We start from the raw sequence: 16,662 nt of genomic DNA, 5'->3' as shown, positions 1-16,662 counted from the left end.
CGGCGCCCGCTACCGTGCAGTTTATCATCATCCGTGGATCGCATGTCCAACCATAGGGCGTACTTGGTGGTCAGGTATTCACCGATCTGCACGGAGCTTAGGTCCAGGTCCTTTATTATGTAATCCCCCACTGGTAGCTTTTTTATCTCATCCCACTGCTGGTGTGGTCTCATACCATGACTGAACAGCTGGTTGGGCACGCCCTCGATGGTCACTTCCACCTTTTCAATCTCGGGGTTGAAAAACTTCTCGCTGTCCCTCTGGAATGGCTCGTAATCCTCCACGGGGACGACCAGGATACCTTTCATCGATCTCGCCGGCACGTTCAGGTTGATATTCCACACAGTGTCGCTCTTATCTCGCACGATTGATCTATGCCTCAGTACGCGATCGTACAGGATAGCCATCTTCCCAGAGTACTGACTTCGAACCTGCCTGGCCAGCTCCGGGCTAGTGACCATGTCGAACTCCAGAGAGATGTTGTCTATGGCATAACTGGCCTCATCACCGTTCAGCGTACGCACTACTTTGCTATAGTCGTTAAACGTGAGCTCGTATTCGAGCCTATCACCCAGCGCGGCCTGGTAAAACGGCGCGTGTCCCGTGAGCAACTCGAAGTCGAGCGGCACGCAGAATCGATTCCCGTATGCTAGAGCGATGGCCTTTTCACTGGCCGATAGCTTGTCTTGTTGGTCTTGCGTGAAGACATACCCTATGCGCGCCCGGGTTGATTTGCTGATACCCTGGTACACATCATTGACTCGTTCTCCATCGCTTTTCCAGAGATCCTTGTAGCAGTGAAACACGTCGCTGTCGTCGATGCTCAGCACCTCGTTACCGCTGATCTTGACGGTCGTTTTCTTGATGATAGCTCGACCCACGTTCCGCACTAGCTCGCGTTTGTCGTTGTCGGAGGCCAACGTGATATTGAACGCCAGTCGAACAGTGCCTGGTACAATGAGGTCATTCTCACCAAGGTTTGGAAATCTAACCAGCAGAGTTTGATTCTGGTCTATCTTGCTGGGATTGTTGGTGATAGTCACCGACTGGCGCACGGCTCTGGCACCTAATGGCTCTCTCAATTTTCTGAAAGGATCTAATTTTCTGCCGTACATTGTTATATAAAAGAAATATATTTTTAATACTAATGGATGAAGATATAGATATGACGGAGATGCCGGGCGCTAGTGCCCAGGCATTCGATGATGAGCAGGAGACCTCATTTACTAGTTCACCATTGAACCAAGAACTCTTGGAAACAACGGTAAATGATTATTTCGAAAGTTTAAGAAGAGATAAAAACTACGTTGAACCACAGGGTCGATACCATAAGGATTTTTTTATTGATACAAAGGGTGTTCTACGCCTTAAGTCTGACCCAGGGGTTGACCTCTTTAACAAGAGCAATAAAAAACCACTGGCCTTGTCAACTCTAGCCAGCCGCTATGGTGTTGAATTTATCCGTGAAAATCTAAACATGCGTAATTACGGTGGTGCAATACCTAAGGCCGTTGAAAAAGATCTGCAAGCTACCAGATCCCACCTCACCACTAGAGATGAAATGACACCACAGCGTGCTACAGAAGCCTCAGACAGCATAGAAAAACTGTTGAGCACCTACTGGGACAAACCGTTACCGGGGTTTGACTTTCCGGTAAGGGAACTGTACGGCTTAGACGAAGCCGTGAAACGCGTGCGTGGAGAACTCGTGAACAACATGGGGAAACTGAACGAAATCGACGAGCACATCGCTAAGGAAAAAACCAAACTCAACGAAACTGAAAACGATGATATGAAGCGTCGTATCAATGAACGACTACGCGATTTAGAAGACGAGAGACGTACACGATTGGAAGCCGCTTCCTCGAATCGTGAACAGCTTCGATCCCAGATCAGTCGCATTCGGGAAACAATCGATAGAATACTGAATGAGGATACAACTTTAGCCAACAGGATTCGGATATTGTTCCGGGAGCAAGGGATCACCATCGCCAGCATTCTGACTGCATTGGGTTTCATCATATCAACCCTGGTGGTGTCACTGGTGGGAGGAACCCCCACACCTGGCGGAGGGGGAACTCCCAGCGGTGGTGTTAAAGACTGGATTAAAAAACTCGGGGAAGGCCTAGCTAAACTGGCTGGTAAAGCCGCCGAAGCCCTTCCCGGCATCCTGGGTAGCATCGTCTCGTGGTTGTTGAGCGCTCTGTCTAAAACTGCCATGTGGCTCAGTCAAAACCTGTGGGCAGCCATCGTCGCCGTGGCGGGTCTGGTGTACGTAGCGGCTAAGAAATCTTTAACCAAATAAGTCCCAAAGCTACCCCACCAACCACTAGGGCTGTTTTATTATCAATATGCTGCTGATAGGGGGGTACCCCCACATGCATATTGGGGTGTGTGGGGGGCACATGAACTTTAGGCTCCGGGGGTGGCGCCACTATACCCTTTTCACGTGGTTGGATGTGTGGGGTAGAGTGGGTGTTAATATCGGGGTTGATACCCAACTTTTGATCCTTCGTGGCTATGACTATTTTGTTGTTATAATTCAACACTTTTTTTATTCTCAGTTGCATATCACTCGGCGCCATATACAACCCCACGCCGAACACGTAATTGACTTTCGATCTGGCGTTTTCTAACACGTTTTGGTAGCGTTCGATGGCCCGCGGGAGATCAACTGGAGAATTGATAGTATCATCAACGTTGGCAACGAACTGTTTCTGAGTGTCGAAAGCAGCTCCCGAACCGATGATATTGGAACGCGTTTGCGCCTGCGCACCCAACAGCGACCACACGTACGTTCGAATCGAGTCGTTCAACCTGACTATCCCGGCACGAGTGAATCCTTTCGACGTGTCCAGCATGAACATTTTCCACCCGTCTGCGGTTGACTGCTCCACTTTCTGGATTTTGAAAGCAACAGCACCTTTAAAGTCCATACGATCATCCCTCCATTCATTACTCAACAAAGCCAAGTCCTTCCGAAGTATACCTCGTCTCACTAAATCATCACTGGCATCTTTCACTGGTTGTGGCCCATATTTGGCAGGTTTAGGAACAATTTCAGCTAATTCACTGAAAAAATTCCCAGGACTAAACATTTTTCGTTTCAGAAAGTTTGTTAGTATATGTTTATCAAATGCTTTTGGTGAGAGCCCATGAGCGTAAGGAATACCCAACCCGTGGTTCAGCCCCGGCAAACGCCAATCCGTCTTAGGGTCTATTTCGAATTCGTTGCAAATACGTTCGTAGACCCGTCTATCGTACGGGTTGTTTGTTGCGTCCCACGCTTTGTCCTGTGGGAGGGGGGCGCTGATCTCTTTAAGGATACGTCTGACCTGGTAGTACACGTGGAACTTGAACACAGACTGACTCAGCGGTCCACGCCGAGTGTCGGTTAATGTCACACCACACCCCGTTGTAGCGCACCACACAGCAAAGTTTAATTGATTCTGCCAGAACTGCATAGGGTTGTTGAACCACGCGTGGACTGCCTCAATGTTAGTCACCGAAAGCTTATACTTATCAAACACATCTAAAAGCTTGGCATTGAAATACAACTCAGGAGCAACCACGATCTTCATGGGGGAGAAATCTACATCCAGTTTAGGGTAAAACACACCAGGGGAATACATTTTAAAACTATTATATAATGAGTATATATACTCTAACATGTACATAACACTTCCAGGAATAACGAGCGGTGAGGCCGTTCAGCTGACGCACGCGATCGATAACACGTCAGGTCAACTCGAAGTCGCACTCTGCGATATCACCTACCTACCGCAATGGACTAACATTAATATCAGCAACAATAAGCTGTTCGTCAGTGGAACTCGCAGCCAGATAACTGACGGCTACTACAGCGTGTGCTCTCTAAACGACGAGGTCTTCAAACCCCTGGGAGCCGAACTCAAGATGAACGACTCAAACGGTACAGTGGTGTTAATCAACAACGGAAGAACCTCCTTGAGACTCGGCCGACCATTAGCGAGGATACTCGGTATGTCTCCTGACGAGATAAAACCAACAACAACCGTCACAGGCACGAAGTTACCCGACCTAGTACCGTACCGAGAGCTGTACATTCATCTCGGTCAGGTGAGCACAACGTATAACATTCAAGGAGGCCACCCTTCCACTATATTGAGAGCAGTGCCGGTGAAAACTGAGAAATTCAACGACGGTAGAACCGAGTCATTTTCACCACGGCAGTATAAGAGATTAACCCAGGGCAACATACCTGAGCTGACAATATCGGTGTTAGATATAAATCATAATCCTGTAAATATAGGATACCTCAGCTTAACACTTCATGTAACATGACCAGCGCACAAGGACCCGGAGTGAAAAAATGCGTCAATATCGGGATCTCCGACCTCGGAGACACACGCGGTTTCGACGCTCCCGGAGTAGATGGTAAATCGTATGCCTTGCAATTGAAAAACAACATTTACAAACGCGTTGAAATCCCCTCCGGTGGAACCCTAAGTGATATGATAGATACCACAAGAGCAACAGTAAACACTAAGTACTCCCTTGTCAACACCGGTGATAATAATTGGGTAATATACCCATCGTTCGGTGGTAAACTGTTCGACTTAGACGATGTTGAGAGCACTACCGTCGTCAAAAACAAACCATATATGCTCGTCTTCACCGAAGATGACAAGTGGGTGTTGTTACCCGATAAAGACGACTGGTTGATCAATATTAGACTCGTCTCCCCTTACGTGTTCACAGATAACAAAGACAACCACCTAAACAAAGTCGTGAACAATGGAACCCTGCTCGTGGCTTACGTCCCAACTCAAAGACGTAGCGTAGTCGTCAGCCCAGCCAACACTGCGGTAGCCCACATGCTATCGAGTAAACCGGCCGTACAAAACGTGAAATTGCAGTTGGTGTCTGAATTCGAAGGCGTGACCAAGGTACTAGATAATATAACGATAAACGGAACACTGATCATCAAAGTATACCTAGGGGAATCATCGGGGAATAATATCGAGATCGTGAAGGGGATCAAACTCGGGTGGGGTAAACAACATCAGTTTCAAATTTGTAATGTTTACGTGCTGGAGGGTGTCGGCCCCAAGACCAGTCTACAGGGGGTCAACGTGATCGTGGAAAACAAGATATCACTAATCAATATCTTCCTGCCTGACAACATACACTTCATGGGTATGAAGTTAACCCCTGAAATATTATCAGAAAACCAGTTGGAAATTATATCATAATAGTATAATAATGACCAGTCATCATCCCAACACTACGCTTAACGACCTAGGAGATACGGAGGGATTCGATCAGCCTGGTGAGGAAGATGAATTATACATCCTACACTTCAAAGACAACGTGTACAGACGGGTGTCGTTACCAGATTTAAAAGAGCCCAAATGGCTGATCAACTTAACACTCACATCACCTTATATCACAATAAACATAAATACGTGGATGATCTCTAAGATTAGGAACAACGGTATCTGGCCCGGGGATTTCATTCCGGAGAGGGAATTAGCATTCAAGATAGCTACTGCTGGTGCTGAAAAAAATATATTAAATTCTGGGCCAAAAAATAAATTAACATTTAGCTATAATACTCATAACATAAATCTTGTTAATAGAATATTCTCCCCTTTCACACTCATCATAGAAGTCTTCTTTACGTCTTTACTACATGAAAACATCTCAAGAGTACACCAAATTTTACCCGGGGTGTCAATACACTGGTATGACGAACAACACACATTCAAATATTGTCGTATTGTTATACAACAGAATACCACGGGTCCTATAAACAGCTTAATAAGCCTCAGTGGGGTTTTTATTACAACAGAAAAGTCTATTAGCCTCTCACCTATTACCCTGACTAGTAGTCTAAAACTTGTAGACTTCAAATTCATTGATAAAGTATTAACTGAAACCCAATTAAAATATCTTTCATAATATATATTATAGGATGGGCCTGTACCCAGTCGTAGAGGAAGTAGCGAAGACGTTAGAAACCATAGATGGGTTCCGCTTGAGGCAGTTATGTGATGTGAAACGCCAACTAGAACAAGACCGTGACACGCGGAAAGCTCTATGTAAAAAGTACAATAGAGCTTTCAATATCGTGGACGGGGCTGACACTACCCTTATGGCAACCAGCATGGGACTAGGGGCGGCAGGCGTTGGGTTGTTGACTACCATCGTGGCTGCACCTATAGTGTTAGGTATTGAAATAACGGCTGGGGTGACAGGGTTGGTAGGGGTGGCGCTTAAGTTAGTATCACGTAGACTTAATCGTAAGGCATTGAAACACGACGAGATCAGGGTTCTGGCCGAAGCAAAGCTGAACACAGTGAGTGAGCGAATTTCCACGGCACTCTCTGACAGTAAGATCTCAGAAGAGGAGTTTCGTTCAATCCTATCTGAACTCAAAAAATATAACGAAATGAAACAAGATATTCGATCCAAGTCTCGTAAGTCTGCTATCAGCGAGGACGAGAAAAAAAAGTACATAGAACAGGGAATACAAAAAGCCCAGCAAGCCTTTATTATGAACACCAAAGAGATCGTAGGCGGTTCACGTTAAACTGTTTCATCGATATAAACATGACATAGGGGAACACGAGGGCGATAGCCGTAAGCGAGCCACCGATCCTATATGGTCAGTCAAAACTTACAACATAGATAAAGTGGATATGAAAGCCGACGAACCTAACTTGTACTACTTGAGGGATGGGCCGGGTAGGGGGTTTGTAAGAGAAGAATTATTGATCGTACCGTACGGCACAGTATTACCTCCTACCAAGGCACAGTAATTACCGCCAACTTTTTTATAGTAGGGGTAATAGTAGCAAGAGCTAATGGCCCAACCAAAGCCTTATTTAGTAAATAAGGCTTTGTAGAGACATTTCTTGAAAGTGGTCCAGAACTGTCATTCCCTATACTACTAATCACAACTGAAGCTTTTGTGAAAATGAAGTGTACTCTCAAGAGTGTGCACCCTCTGTCCTCTGCCAATGTAGATGGATCCCGAGGTGGGTTGCACACCCTGCCTTTTGTCCTGGAAGTCTATATAATCACAACTGAAGCTTTTGTGAAAATGAAGTGTACTCTCAAGAGTGTGCACCCTCTGTCCTCTGCTAATGTAGATGGATCCCGAGGTGGGTTGCACACCCTACCTTTTGTCCTGGAAGTCTATATAATCACAACTGAAGCTTTTGTGAAAATGAAGTGTACTCTCAAGAGTGTGCACCCTCTGTCCTCAAACAGCTGTATTTGCCCCCTGGCCCAACATTTTGGACTTTATATTATGCTCAGTGCTGTGGCACGATGAGGGTGTATCACTTTGTGATTACTTTGATGGGTAAATATGGAAAGTAGGTTTTTGTTGAAGTTTACATTTAGTAAGCAAGATAAACATGACTATTATATGGAGGATATGTTATGAGTGCCCAAATAATACTATGATTACGACACGCAGTGCCTAGATTGTGGCATTTCGCGGGTGAGAGCGAGGGATATACCAATATTTAGGGATAAGTGTGATAAACATAGTATGACATGGCATGAATATAATCTACTGCACATTACGGAAGTCCTCAAATTGAGGAAAGTAATCCCAAATCTACTTTCAAACATAGGCTGGCTACCCGCCATCACCACATGTTTAACACAATGTCACAGAAGTAATGTGACGTCATAGCACCATTAATGATGTCTCGTCAACATGACAAAGTGATTTTTTGCCCTTGGGCATCGTATGAAAAATGTGAACCCCGATATGTTTTTCCTCGTGGGTAATAAATAGCCTTAGATCAGGTTCAGTTATAGACTTCTCAAGTGGAAGTTGTGGAAAGGGGAGTAACTCTCTGACATGACATCAAACACACATGACAGGGAGGAAATTATTGCTTGCCTTCCAGTCTGGGTCCCGATTTACAAAGCATTCATAGTGTTACAAGCTGTTGTAAGTATATGTAGATTAGATTATGTAGATGCTTCGTGGAGGGGAACTCTGAACAGGTTTTATTAATGTGGAACGTAGTCTTGGCACCAGTAAGGGCTAAGATGCATCAAAGTCTGACAAAGTGGTGTCTGTACATTCATTTCATTATAAATCAAATAATACATGATTCCATCCCAATACAAGGGAACATAACTGAAGTAAATGTTTTACATCATTTTGTAGTGAAGTGGATCTTCTGGACTGGGAGAACCTCCTTGAGCTGAACATGGGACTGTCCAAACTGCTTATGGTGTCAAATATCAAAGTAAGTTGTTCCAGACATTTTTTCATTACAGAAATGACACACAACAGACACTCATATCCACTGTTTTGTCTGAACTAATGCATTGAGTTTTCAGTGAAGTATCAATGAAACGGAGGAAATTTGGAGAGTCTATTGCAAAACAGTAGGGCTGCAATGAATACACTATGTGGTGCATATAATATGTATCACAGATATTGGGTAACGAATGTGAATAATTATTCACAAATATAATATTATCATATAACAAAAAAGAAAAAAGAAAAGGTGATTAATGCACAATATGGAAACCCTATGCTGATTGTTAATTTGTTGTAGTAAAAACTATTCATCTGCCATGACATTCAAATGTGGTATGTACAAGACTAATTGTCCACAGTATTGTGCAGCCATTGCAAACTAACTTTATCGCACTACTGCAAACTAGTTACATATTCCATTCTTATATATCTCACTATAATAAGGCCTCAAGTAAAACATGCTCAGATAAAAAGTTGTAAATATTCATTCATATTTGGTTCTGGTGACAATGAATAACAAATTGTATTCATGAAGGGCTACGGTTTGATTCACCAAATTTGTGAGTGTATTGTAACAGCCCCAGAAAACAGTGTTCTTTGTGGGAGAGCTCATTAATAAGACAAAGTAGTGTGTTCAAGTTTGGAGAGTCAACTATCAACCTGTTCATGTGGGAGTGTTTTATTGATGGGAGAATCCATTATTAATGGGTGTTGAGTGTAGGTGGAATAGTGAACTAAAAAGGGATTATTGTGTTCCAGACGGGTGAGTCCGAGTCCCTGGTGATGGCGCTGAGTGCAGAGGAAGAGAACCAGATGAAGAACATGCTGCGAAGAATCAACACACTTGTGCAGGTACAGGAAGTAAACTGTGCCGTTTCGCATATCGCAAGCTGGTACATGTAAAGGGAGCTGAAAAACAGCTTAGTGAGTGAGTTAGTTTAGTTTTACACCGCACTCAACAATATACCAGCTATATAGCAGCAGTCTGTAAATAATGGAGTCTGGACCAGAAAATCCAGTGATCAACAACATGAGCATCGATCTGTGCAATAGGGAACCGATGACATGTGTCAACCAAGTCAGTGAGTCTCACCACCTGATCCCGTTAGTCGCCTCTTACAACAAGCATAGTCGCCTTTTATGGCAAGCATGGGTTGCTGAAGACCTATTCTACCCCAGGACCTTCACGGGTCGTAAAATGAGGTGAGTGAGGCATGTGCTAATGGTACAACAAATTGTATTGCCATATTTGATTTCAAGAGACTCTCAAAGTAGACTCACAATGTCAAATGAGCTCAAACCAAAGATCACTAACATAATTTTACTCCACTGCAAGACAGTTACTTCCTGCAATGATCTGTCCCTTCAAATAATTGTTTGATTGAGTGACTGTTTGTTGTTTAACGCGGCACTCAGCAATATTCCAACTTTATGGTGGCGGTCTGTAAATAATCGAGTCTGGACCAGAAAACCCAGTGATTGACAGCATAAGCATCGATCTACACATTTGGGATACAATGACATGCATCAACCAAGTCAGCGAGTCTGACCACCCGATCATGTTAGTCACCTTTCGCGACAAGCGTGGGTTACTGAAGATCAGTTCTAACCCGGATCTTCACGGGTTCTTAAACAGTTGAACAAATCATTTCTCTCACTCACTACTCTTTTACTGTTGCTTGACTTGCCTGAATCATATATCTATGGCCTGTTTTTTCGCCTGTGTCCAGTGCCTTGAGCAACCACTAGTTGCATGGATATGTAATATAAATATCCTATAATGATAATGTAATGTGTCACTAGTGATCCTGCATTATGTTAATGTCTTTCTAAAACAGTTAGCTTAACCATTTAGTGGATGGAATCATGCATTTCTTTGGAGAGTAGAACATTTAAAATTTGAACTTTATTTGTGGTAGTGGTTAATATACCAGAGATGACACTAGGCCCTGTAATTAGGTCATGGTCTTTCACAAAACCTTACACGTTGCAGTTGGGTACTTTCATTGTCAAACAACATTTCATACCTTTTCAAATGGTCTAATGGGGTCCGGAACCAATAATCATTACAGAAATAACAAAATTCTGATCTAGCATCCCCAAATTAGGCAACTTCGACAACTATCAACAGCTGTGACAGCCAAGCATGAGTGAACACTTGATCTGGTCTAGTTAAGTCCTTTTCGGCAGCCACACAATTTGGAACCAGAACTGGTTCTTGAATATAAGCTTGTTACTGGATATGTGGTACAGGAAGTAAGCTGTCCCCTGTTTCAAATATTGCAGATTGGCACACGTAAAGGGAGCTGAGAAACAGCTTAGTACCCGAAGTAGCGCCTTGGGAGACTTACAGGCCTCTGACCTTATCACTCACTGAGATCATGTATTCTCTGTACAATACCTTGACTGTACCAGATGTCAATTTGGCCCCAACTATATTGCAGTATGCATCAGAGAAGGAGGTCCGAGTGATGATTGATGCAGAGCAGACCTATTTCCAGCCAGCCATCAGTCGCCTGACCATGGAAATGATGAGAAAATTTAACAGAGAGAGGGCTGTCATCTTCAACACTTACCAGTGCTATCTGAAGGTAAGCAACACTCGATACGGCCATATCAGGTGGTATCACCTACTCAGCAGAGCATGGCCTCCCTTTCCCAACCAGTGATGTGTTCAAAATTACTGACTGACCTCACATATTTGGACAAAGACTCACCAGGGTCAATTTTATGTAGATACAGTGAATCTGAATTAAATAAGGCTTTTACTCAGCAACCTTAACTTATTTCATAGAATTGTTTTCTCATAGTTTCCTGTTGTTCAAATGAACATTACACCAGTGTAGTTTCTTTCATATAACCATATGCCAAATACAGTCAAGTCTCATTTCTCCAACATCGTCTGTTGCACCGCAAGTGGTCAGATTAATGATGATGTCAGACTTAGTAATTGAGATTAAATTATGTTTATTAATTTATTCAACAAAAGTGTCAATAAAGTCGATTGTCGGATAAACAGAGGTTGGATTAATGAGACCTGACAATATTATACTGATTATCATAAAATGGCTGTCTGCATTGCCTGAACTGCACTTCAATACAGGATAATCTATAGACATGATGCTGTAGAGCGGTGGGATTCTGTTTCTTTCCAGTCGGCGTTCAGCAATATTTTCATTGACCTTGACCTTTCACGAAGAGAAAACTTTTACTTTGGTGCAAAGCTGGTCCGAGGAGCTTACTTGGAACAGGTGAGTCTGACATACAGTAGCTGTGATATCACTTGAAGTGTGCTCATGCTGTTGATCTTTTCAGGGAAATGGTATATTGGGTAAAGACCATATATGAAGTTTTTGTGCTGATTATTATGATTTCAATCAAAATCTACACATATTGTTTATTCGCAGCAGATGTTTTAATTCATTATCCAATGACAAAACTGCATCCAATAATACTATAACTTGTATAAAAAGAAAAATAGTGTCCGTTACTATGCAACCTAATTTTGAGAATAATGTTATCAGAACCATAGCATATATGTTTAGGGACTTATAATGTAGAAAATACGACTTACATTCACAATAAGTGCCACTCACTTTCAAACACTTAGGGTCCCAAATTATTGTAATACCGTATATATGCTTCACAAGACGGACACCTATATCACAATATATTGCAACACAATTTTGTTGCCAACATACAGTCCTGTTGAACAGCAATATACCAATTAACAGGTATTTTCCCTATGTGGGACTATTGGATAATGTATTGTGAACCTCTACTATGGACATTTTATGTCAGGAACGAGAGAGGGCTGCCTCCCTCAACTACGAGGACCCGATCAATGATGACTACGAGGCAACAACAGCAATGTACCACTGCGTCTTGGATGAGGTGTTCCGTCAGATCCAGTCCCGAGATCGCGGCAAGATAGCTGTGATGGTAGCAAGTCACAATGAAGAAACAGTCAGGTTCGCTGTTGAGAAGTGAGTTGATCTGCTTCTGTGTCTGTGGGAAGGACACTTGTCTACGTTCAAGATACAACACAATCTTCTGAAGCTGCCTCTTTCATTCATAGGGTGAAAGCAACAAAGTTTCATCATTGAAAAGTGATACTGTTCTGTTGTTTGGATTAATGACAAATTTGGGACATATACGGGACAGGAAAAGAAACACAATTTTTGAAAATATAAAATCTCATAGAAGCAAGCATTCATATTTATGTCTTCTATTTAAAAACAGTTGCGTTTCTTTTGCTGGTCAGTATAGGTACTAGAAGGCCTTTTTTTGTTCCAGTTTAGAAAAAAACTGCACATTATTGCTTTGTTGATCAGCTGGTATTTTATCCATCTGTCTGCCAAGGCATTGCCCTTAGCTACATCACTGTTTTGTCTGTTGCCAGGATGAAGGAATATGATGTGAGGCCGGAGGATCGACTTATCTGTTTCGGACAACTTCTAGGAATGTGTGATCAGATCAGCTTCCCCCTAGGTAGGTGATGCAAAATACAGTCGCCTGATGCAAGGATGTTGTGTGGTCACTGTTGATCACTGGATTGTCTGGTTCACTCTTGATTGTTTATAGACTGCCACCATATGGCTGGAATATGGCTGGAGTGAGTAAGTGAGTGTTTTATCCTGCTTTCTGCAGTATTCCAGCAAATATCATAGCGAGGACATTAGAAATGGGTTACACACATTGTGCCAATGCGGGGTATGAACTTGGGCCTTTGGTGTGATGAATTAATATTTTAACCAATAGGCTACCCCACCACCCCAAGTGAGTGTGTAGTGGGTTTTACACTGCATTAAGCAATAGTCCAGCAATTGGACACCAGAACTGAGCTTCACATTGTACCCATGTGGGGAAACAAACCCAGTGTGAACAGCAGATGCTTTAATCACTGGGCAGTGAGTGGGTGGGTGCGTGAGTTTTGCTTCATGCATCATTTGTTTCATGTCTTCTTTACATAAAAATGAGCACATCTAAGTTTATTCTTCAATGAGTGGAGACTGACATCATATGTGGGCAACCTAGAAGAATGACAACATTTATACTGAATTTTGGCAATATTTCACTGACTGACTGCACAGGAAAGAATCTGAACACCTTCATCATTTCATTGTAATTTTGCTTTCTCAAAATGAAAGAAGTACTAGTATAAGAAGTGATATATGGACTGGTAGGTCTCCTGTTGTGACATAATGAAAGTTTACCAAGCTGACATAACTCTTGAAGTTGGGGTATTGACTTTTGACACAGCATTATCAGGTGATAATTCCCTCACTCATCCCATGTTCTTCAGGTCAAGCTGGTTATTCTGTGTACAAATATGTTCCCTTCGGCCCGGTGGAGGAGGTGCTCCCCTACCTGTCCCGTCGCGGCATGGAGAACAGAGGCGTCCTGAAGAAGGTGAAGAAGGAGAAGCGCCTCCTGGCAGCTGAACTTTCTCGGAGAATCAGGAGTGGACAACTCTTCTACAACCCAAAGACCAACATACCTGCGACTGCTGGTGTACGATCATCCTGAGAAGGCTATGGAAGTTAGAGCTGTGGACTAGAGGGTGTCAGATTGCCATCATGTGTAGGCCTGTGATAACACTGTGGTAGAGACTCCCACATCATCACTCACAAGAACAATTAAAAACATTTGGTGATAATGTATTTTTATTAGTGAACAAAGAACAAACTGAGCCTGTGACCAATATTTGAGCCAATTGTTTAGCATTTTACAGAACCTCTTAACAAGGGAGATAATCACCTTTCAATGTAGCAACACTGTTTTATTGGAATATCAGCAGCAGTAGAACCTGTTTTGGCTTGGAATTATGGACAAAGAATGTCGAGAAACAGATATATTTTTTAAATATTGGAGAAAAGAAAGTCAACATGTCATCAACATATTTCACAATACTTTCTTATCACTAGAGTGGGATTGTTTTGATTTATATGGTAATAGATATTTATTTATACATATGTTTTTTAAAATGATTGCTAAATGTATGAATAACATCACAACATTATTCGTTTTATTAACAGAGTATGAAGCTGGTCTGAACTTATTGTACATTACATATTTATGATCATTATGTTGATACTTGAAAGTTTGCAGGTGTACTTTCTCAGAAAGCATCGAATTTGATGGTGCAGTGGTGTTATGCTTGAATGTGTATACTACCAAAAATTGAATAGGGATAACCAGGTTTTAGGATGTGTCAAAATGTATGGAAACAATACTGTACAGATTTGTCTTCTTGGTGCAGGTGTGTATAAAGTCACTGAGTTATTGTTTGTACATACAGCAAGTTGTACATTGTGAATGATCTCATTTCGTTGGTTGTCTGTTAAAGAAATGTGTTAATTTTACTATGTTTATTCCTTCTTTTACCTTTTATGGCAACTTGTCCAGAACAACATTATGAATGTGTTACAACATGGGTGGGTGGCTCAGTTGTATTAGGTGATGCCATTTGCTGTGCAGATTTGTGTCCCATGGACCTGACGGATGCCTATCATTGTAAGTTCGAATCCTAGCTTGCCCCAGTTCGGTTTCTGGGTTAGTGTCAGCACCTAGAAACTTGACTCCTGCATAGCTGTAGAATCTTCTCCCACAAAATAAATGGAAAACTGTCAAAATCATTATGAAATCCAGCTCCTCAACTCCTGAACTAACATCCAGTCCTTCACAAGGCTGGGGTGGTCCAACTTGCTGTGCAGTTTTGCCTCATTAAGGCTGTATATATGGGTTCAAATCTGACATCAGACTCATTTGAATATTAGTTTTTCACCTGGTGATTAATGTTTATGGGCATCTATGTTGTTATTGTTGACTTTCCTCTCACTGTAGTATTAAATGTCTTCAGGATCATTCTGAAAACCTAGTATTTGTTTGATGATTATTACCTGCTTTTATCATATCAATTCTCACCTGGTGAACACATTGTTTTATATGTGATAAACATAGAGAATTACATTATGTGTACAGAAACTGTTACTGGTATATAATTGTTGTATCTTATGCCATGATGTAACCAAGAACAAACGTGTTAAAACTTCGGTAGATTATTATTGAAATATCCAAACATATCCTGTCAGTGTTTATGTTGTTTATTTAATATGAGATGAGGTGAAACAGAGTAATGTCTTGTTTACGATTATTGCACTTATATAGTGATAAGTATGCATGGATGCGTGTGTATATGAGCTTGATGATGATGATGATGATGATGATGATGATGATGATGATGATGATGATGATGATGATTACTAATGCTGTTTTTTTAGCACTAGCCCCTTAGGAAACTATGCCAGTGTTGGGGTGTTGGGAAAGTCTAGAGGTTAAAGTGTTCACTCATCTTGATAAAGATCTGGTTCTGACAGCCCACATAGGTACAATGTGTGAAACCCATTCTGGTGTCCCGTCATGTCCCCTGCAGCATATCACTAAACTCACTCACTCACTCACCCATGCCACAGTTTAACATTGCTGGACAAGATACTGTATATTGACTCCTAAGCTGATCACTCTTTCATGCCCTTATTTCATGTACTGGACGGGGCAGTCTAAGTAAACTTAGTCTCAATGTATTTTGTTACACTCCACCACTGAGTCTAACAAAACCTAGTAGAAGGTCGCGTCAGGTAACCTTTGGACGACCAATAACCGTCCAATCAAACGCGAGACGGTTAAATAGACACTGACACCGATCTCTCCACAAACAAAAATCCGCATATAACACAGTTATTTGACCTGCAGTGTATACGCTTTGGTGTTTCTGTTGACATGGTTACCATTAGCTAGTATTTCCGCAAGATAACATCCTTGAATATTCCCCAAAACACTATTTTCAGCGACTGTTTACTCACCATTGTCAAGGTTGTACATATGCCATGTGCATCACCCAGAAGTGAGTGTACGCTAAATAGCATTCAGAATCGTTCGGGTACAATCCTTTTCGAGATAAAAAGTTCAAAAGGTACATTGTATGTGCAAATGTGCACTTTCGCAATTTGGTAAGCTGTGTTCTGATTGGTCGATCTCAAAAGTTACCTGACGTGACCTCCCATAAGGTTTTGTTAGACTCAGTAGTAGAGTGTAATGAAAAGTACTGAGGATAAGTTTACTTAGACTGTCGACGGGGAGGCTGTGAGTGAGTGAGGGAATCCACTGGTGGCAATGGTAGAGTTATGGATGACATTGCCTGGCAGTCTTGAGCCCAGAGTGTGTATTGTCAAGATGATAGGCATGCACAAAGCTAAGGCCAAGAATATTATTAGTGTTTCTGTAAATGAATGACATATATATGTTAATGCCACAGTGAAAGGGTACCGAGGAGGATGATGTTGCATCTTTCTTGTGCTTTCAAGGCAGCTTCAGTTGTACACTCC

The 16,662-nt window shown here is 42.2% G+C and overlaps 1 protein-coding gene across 1 annotated transcript in view; it reads left to right on the top strand.

The window, feature by feature from the left end:
- LOC137255163 (proline dehydrogenase 1, mitochondrial-like) overlaps window positions 1-15,348 on the top strand; it is a 48,676-nt gene extending 33,328 nt beyond the window's left edge. The window contains exons 7-13 of the mRNA XM_067792581.1: window positions 8,177-8,258; window positions 9,035-9,127; window positions 10,720-10,866; window positions 11,431-11,526; window positions 12,077-12,261; window positions 12,678-12,766; window positions 13,581-15,348. Of these exons, the coding sequence (XP_067648682.1) occupies window positions 8,177-8,258; window positions 9,035-9,127; window positions 10,720-10,866; window positions 11,431-11,526; window positions 12,077-12,261; window positions 12,678-12,766; window positions 13,581-13,804 (916 nt within the window). The 3' untranslated portion in view covers window positions 13,805-15,348. The remainder of the gene's footprint in view (window positions 1-8,176; window positions 8,259-9,034; window positions 9,128-10,719; window positions 10,867-11,430; window positions 11,527-12,076; window positions 12,262-12,677; window positions 12,767-13,580) is intronic.
- The last annotated feature ends 1,314 nt before the right edge of the window (window positions 15,349-16,662 follow it).

This window comes from Haliotis asinina, chromosome 1, assembly GCF_037392515.1.
Source record: "Haliotis asinina isolate JCU_RB_2024 chromosome 1, JCU_Hal_asi_v2, whole genome shotgun sequence".
Classification (NCBI taxonomy): domain Eukaryota; kingdom Metazoa; phylum Mollusca; class Gastropoda; order Lepetellida; family Haliotidae; genus Haliotis; species Haliotis asinina.
Note: the sequence above shows the minus strand (reverse complement) of the source record. Positions and strands in the feature narration are given on the sequence as shown.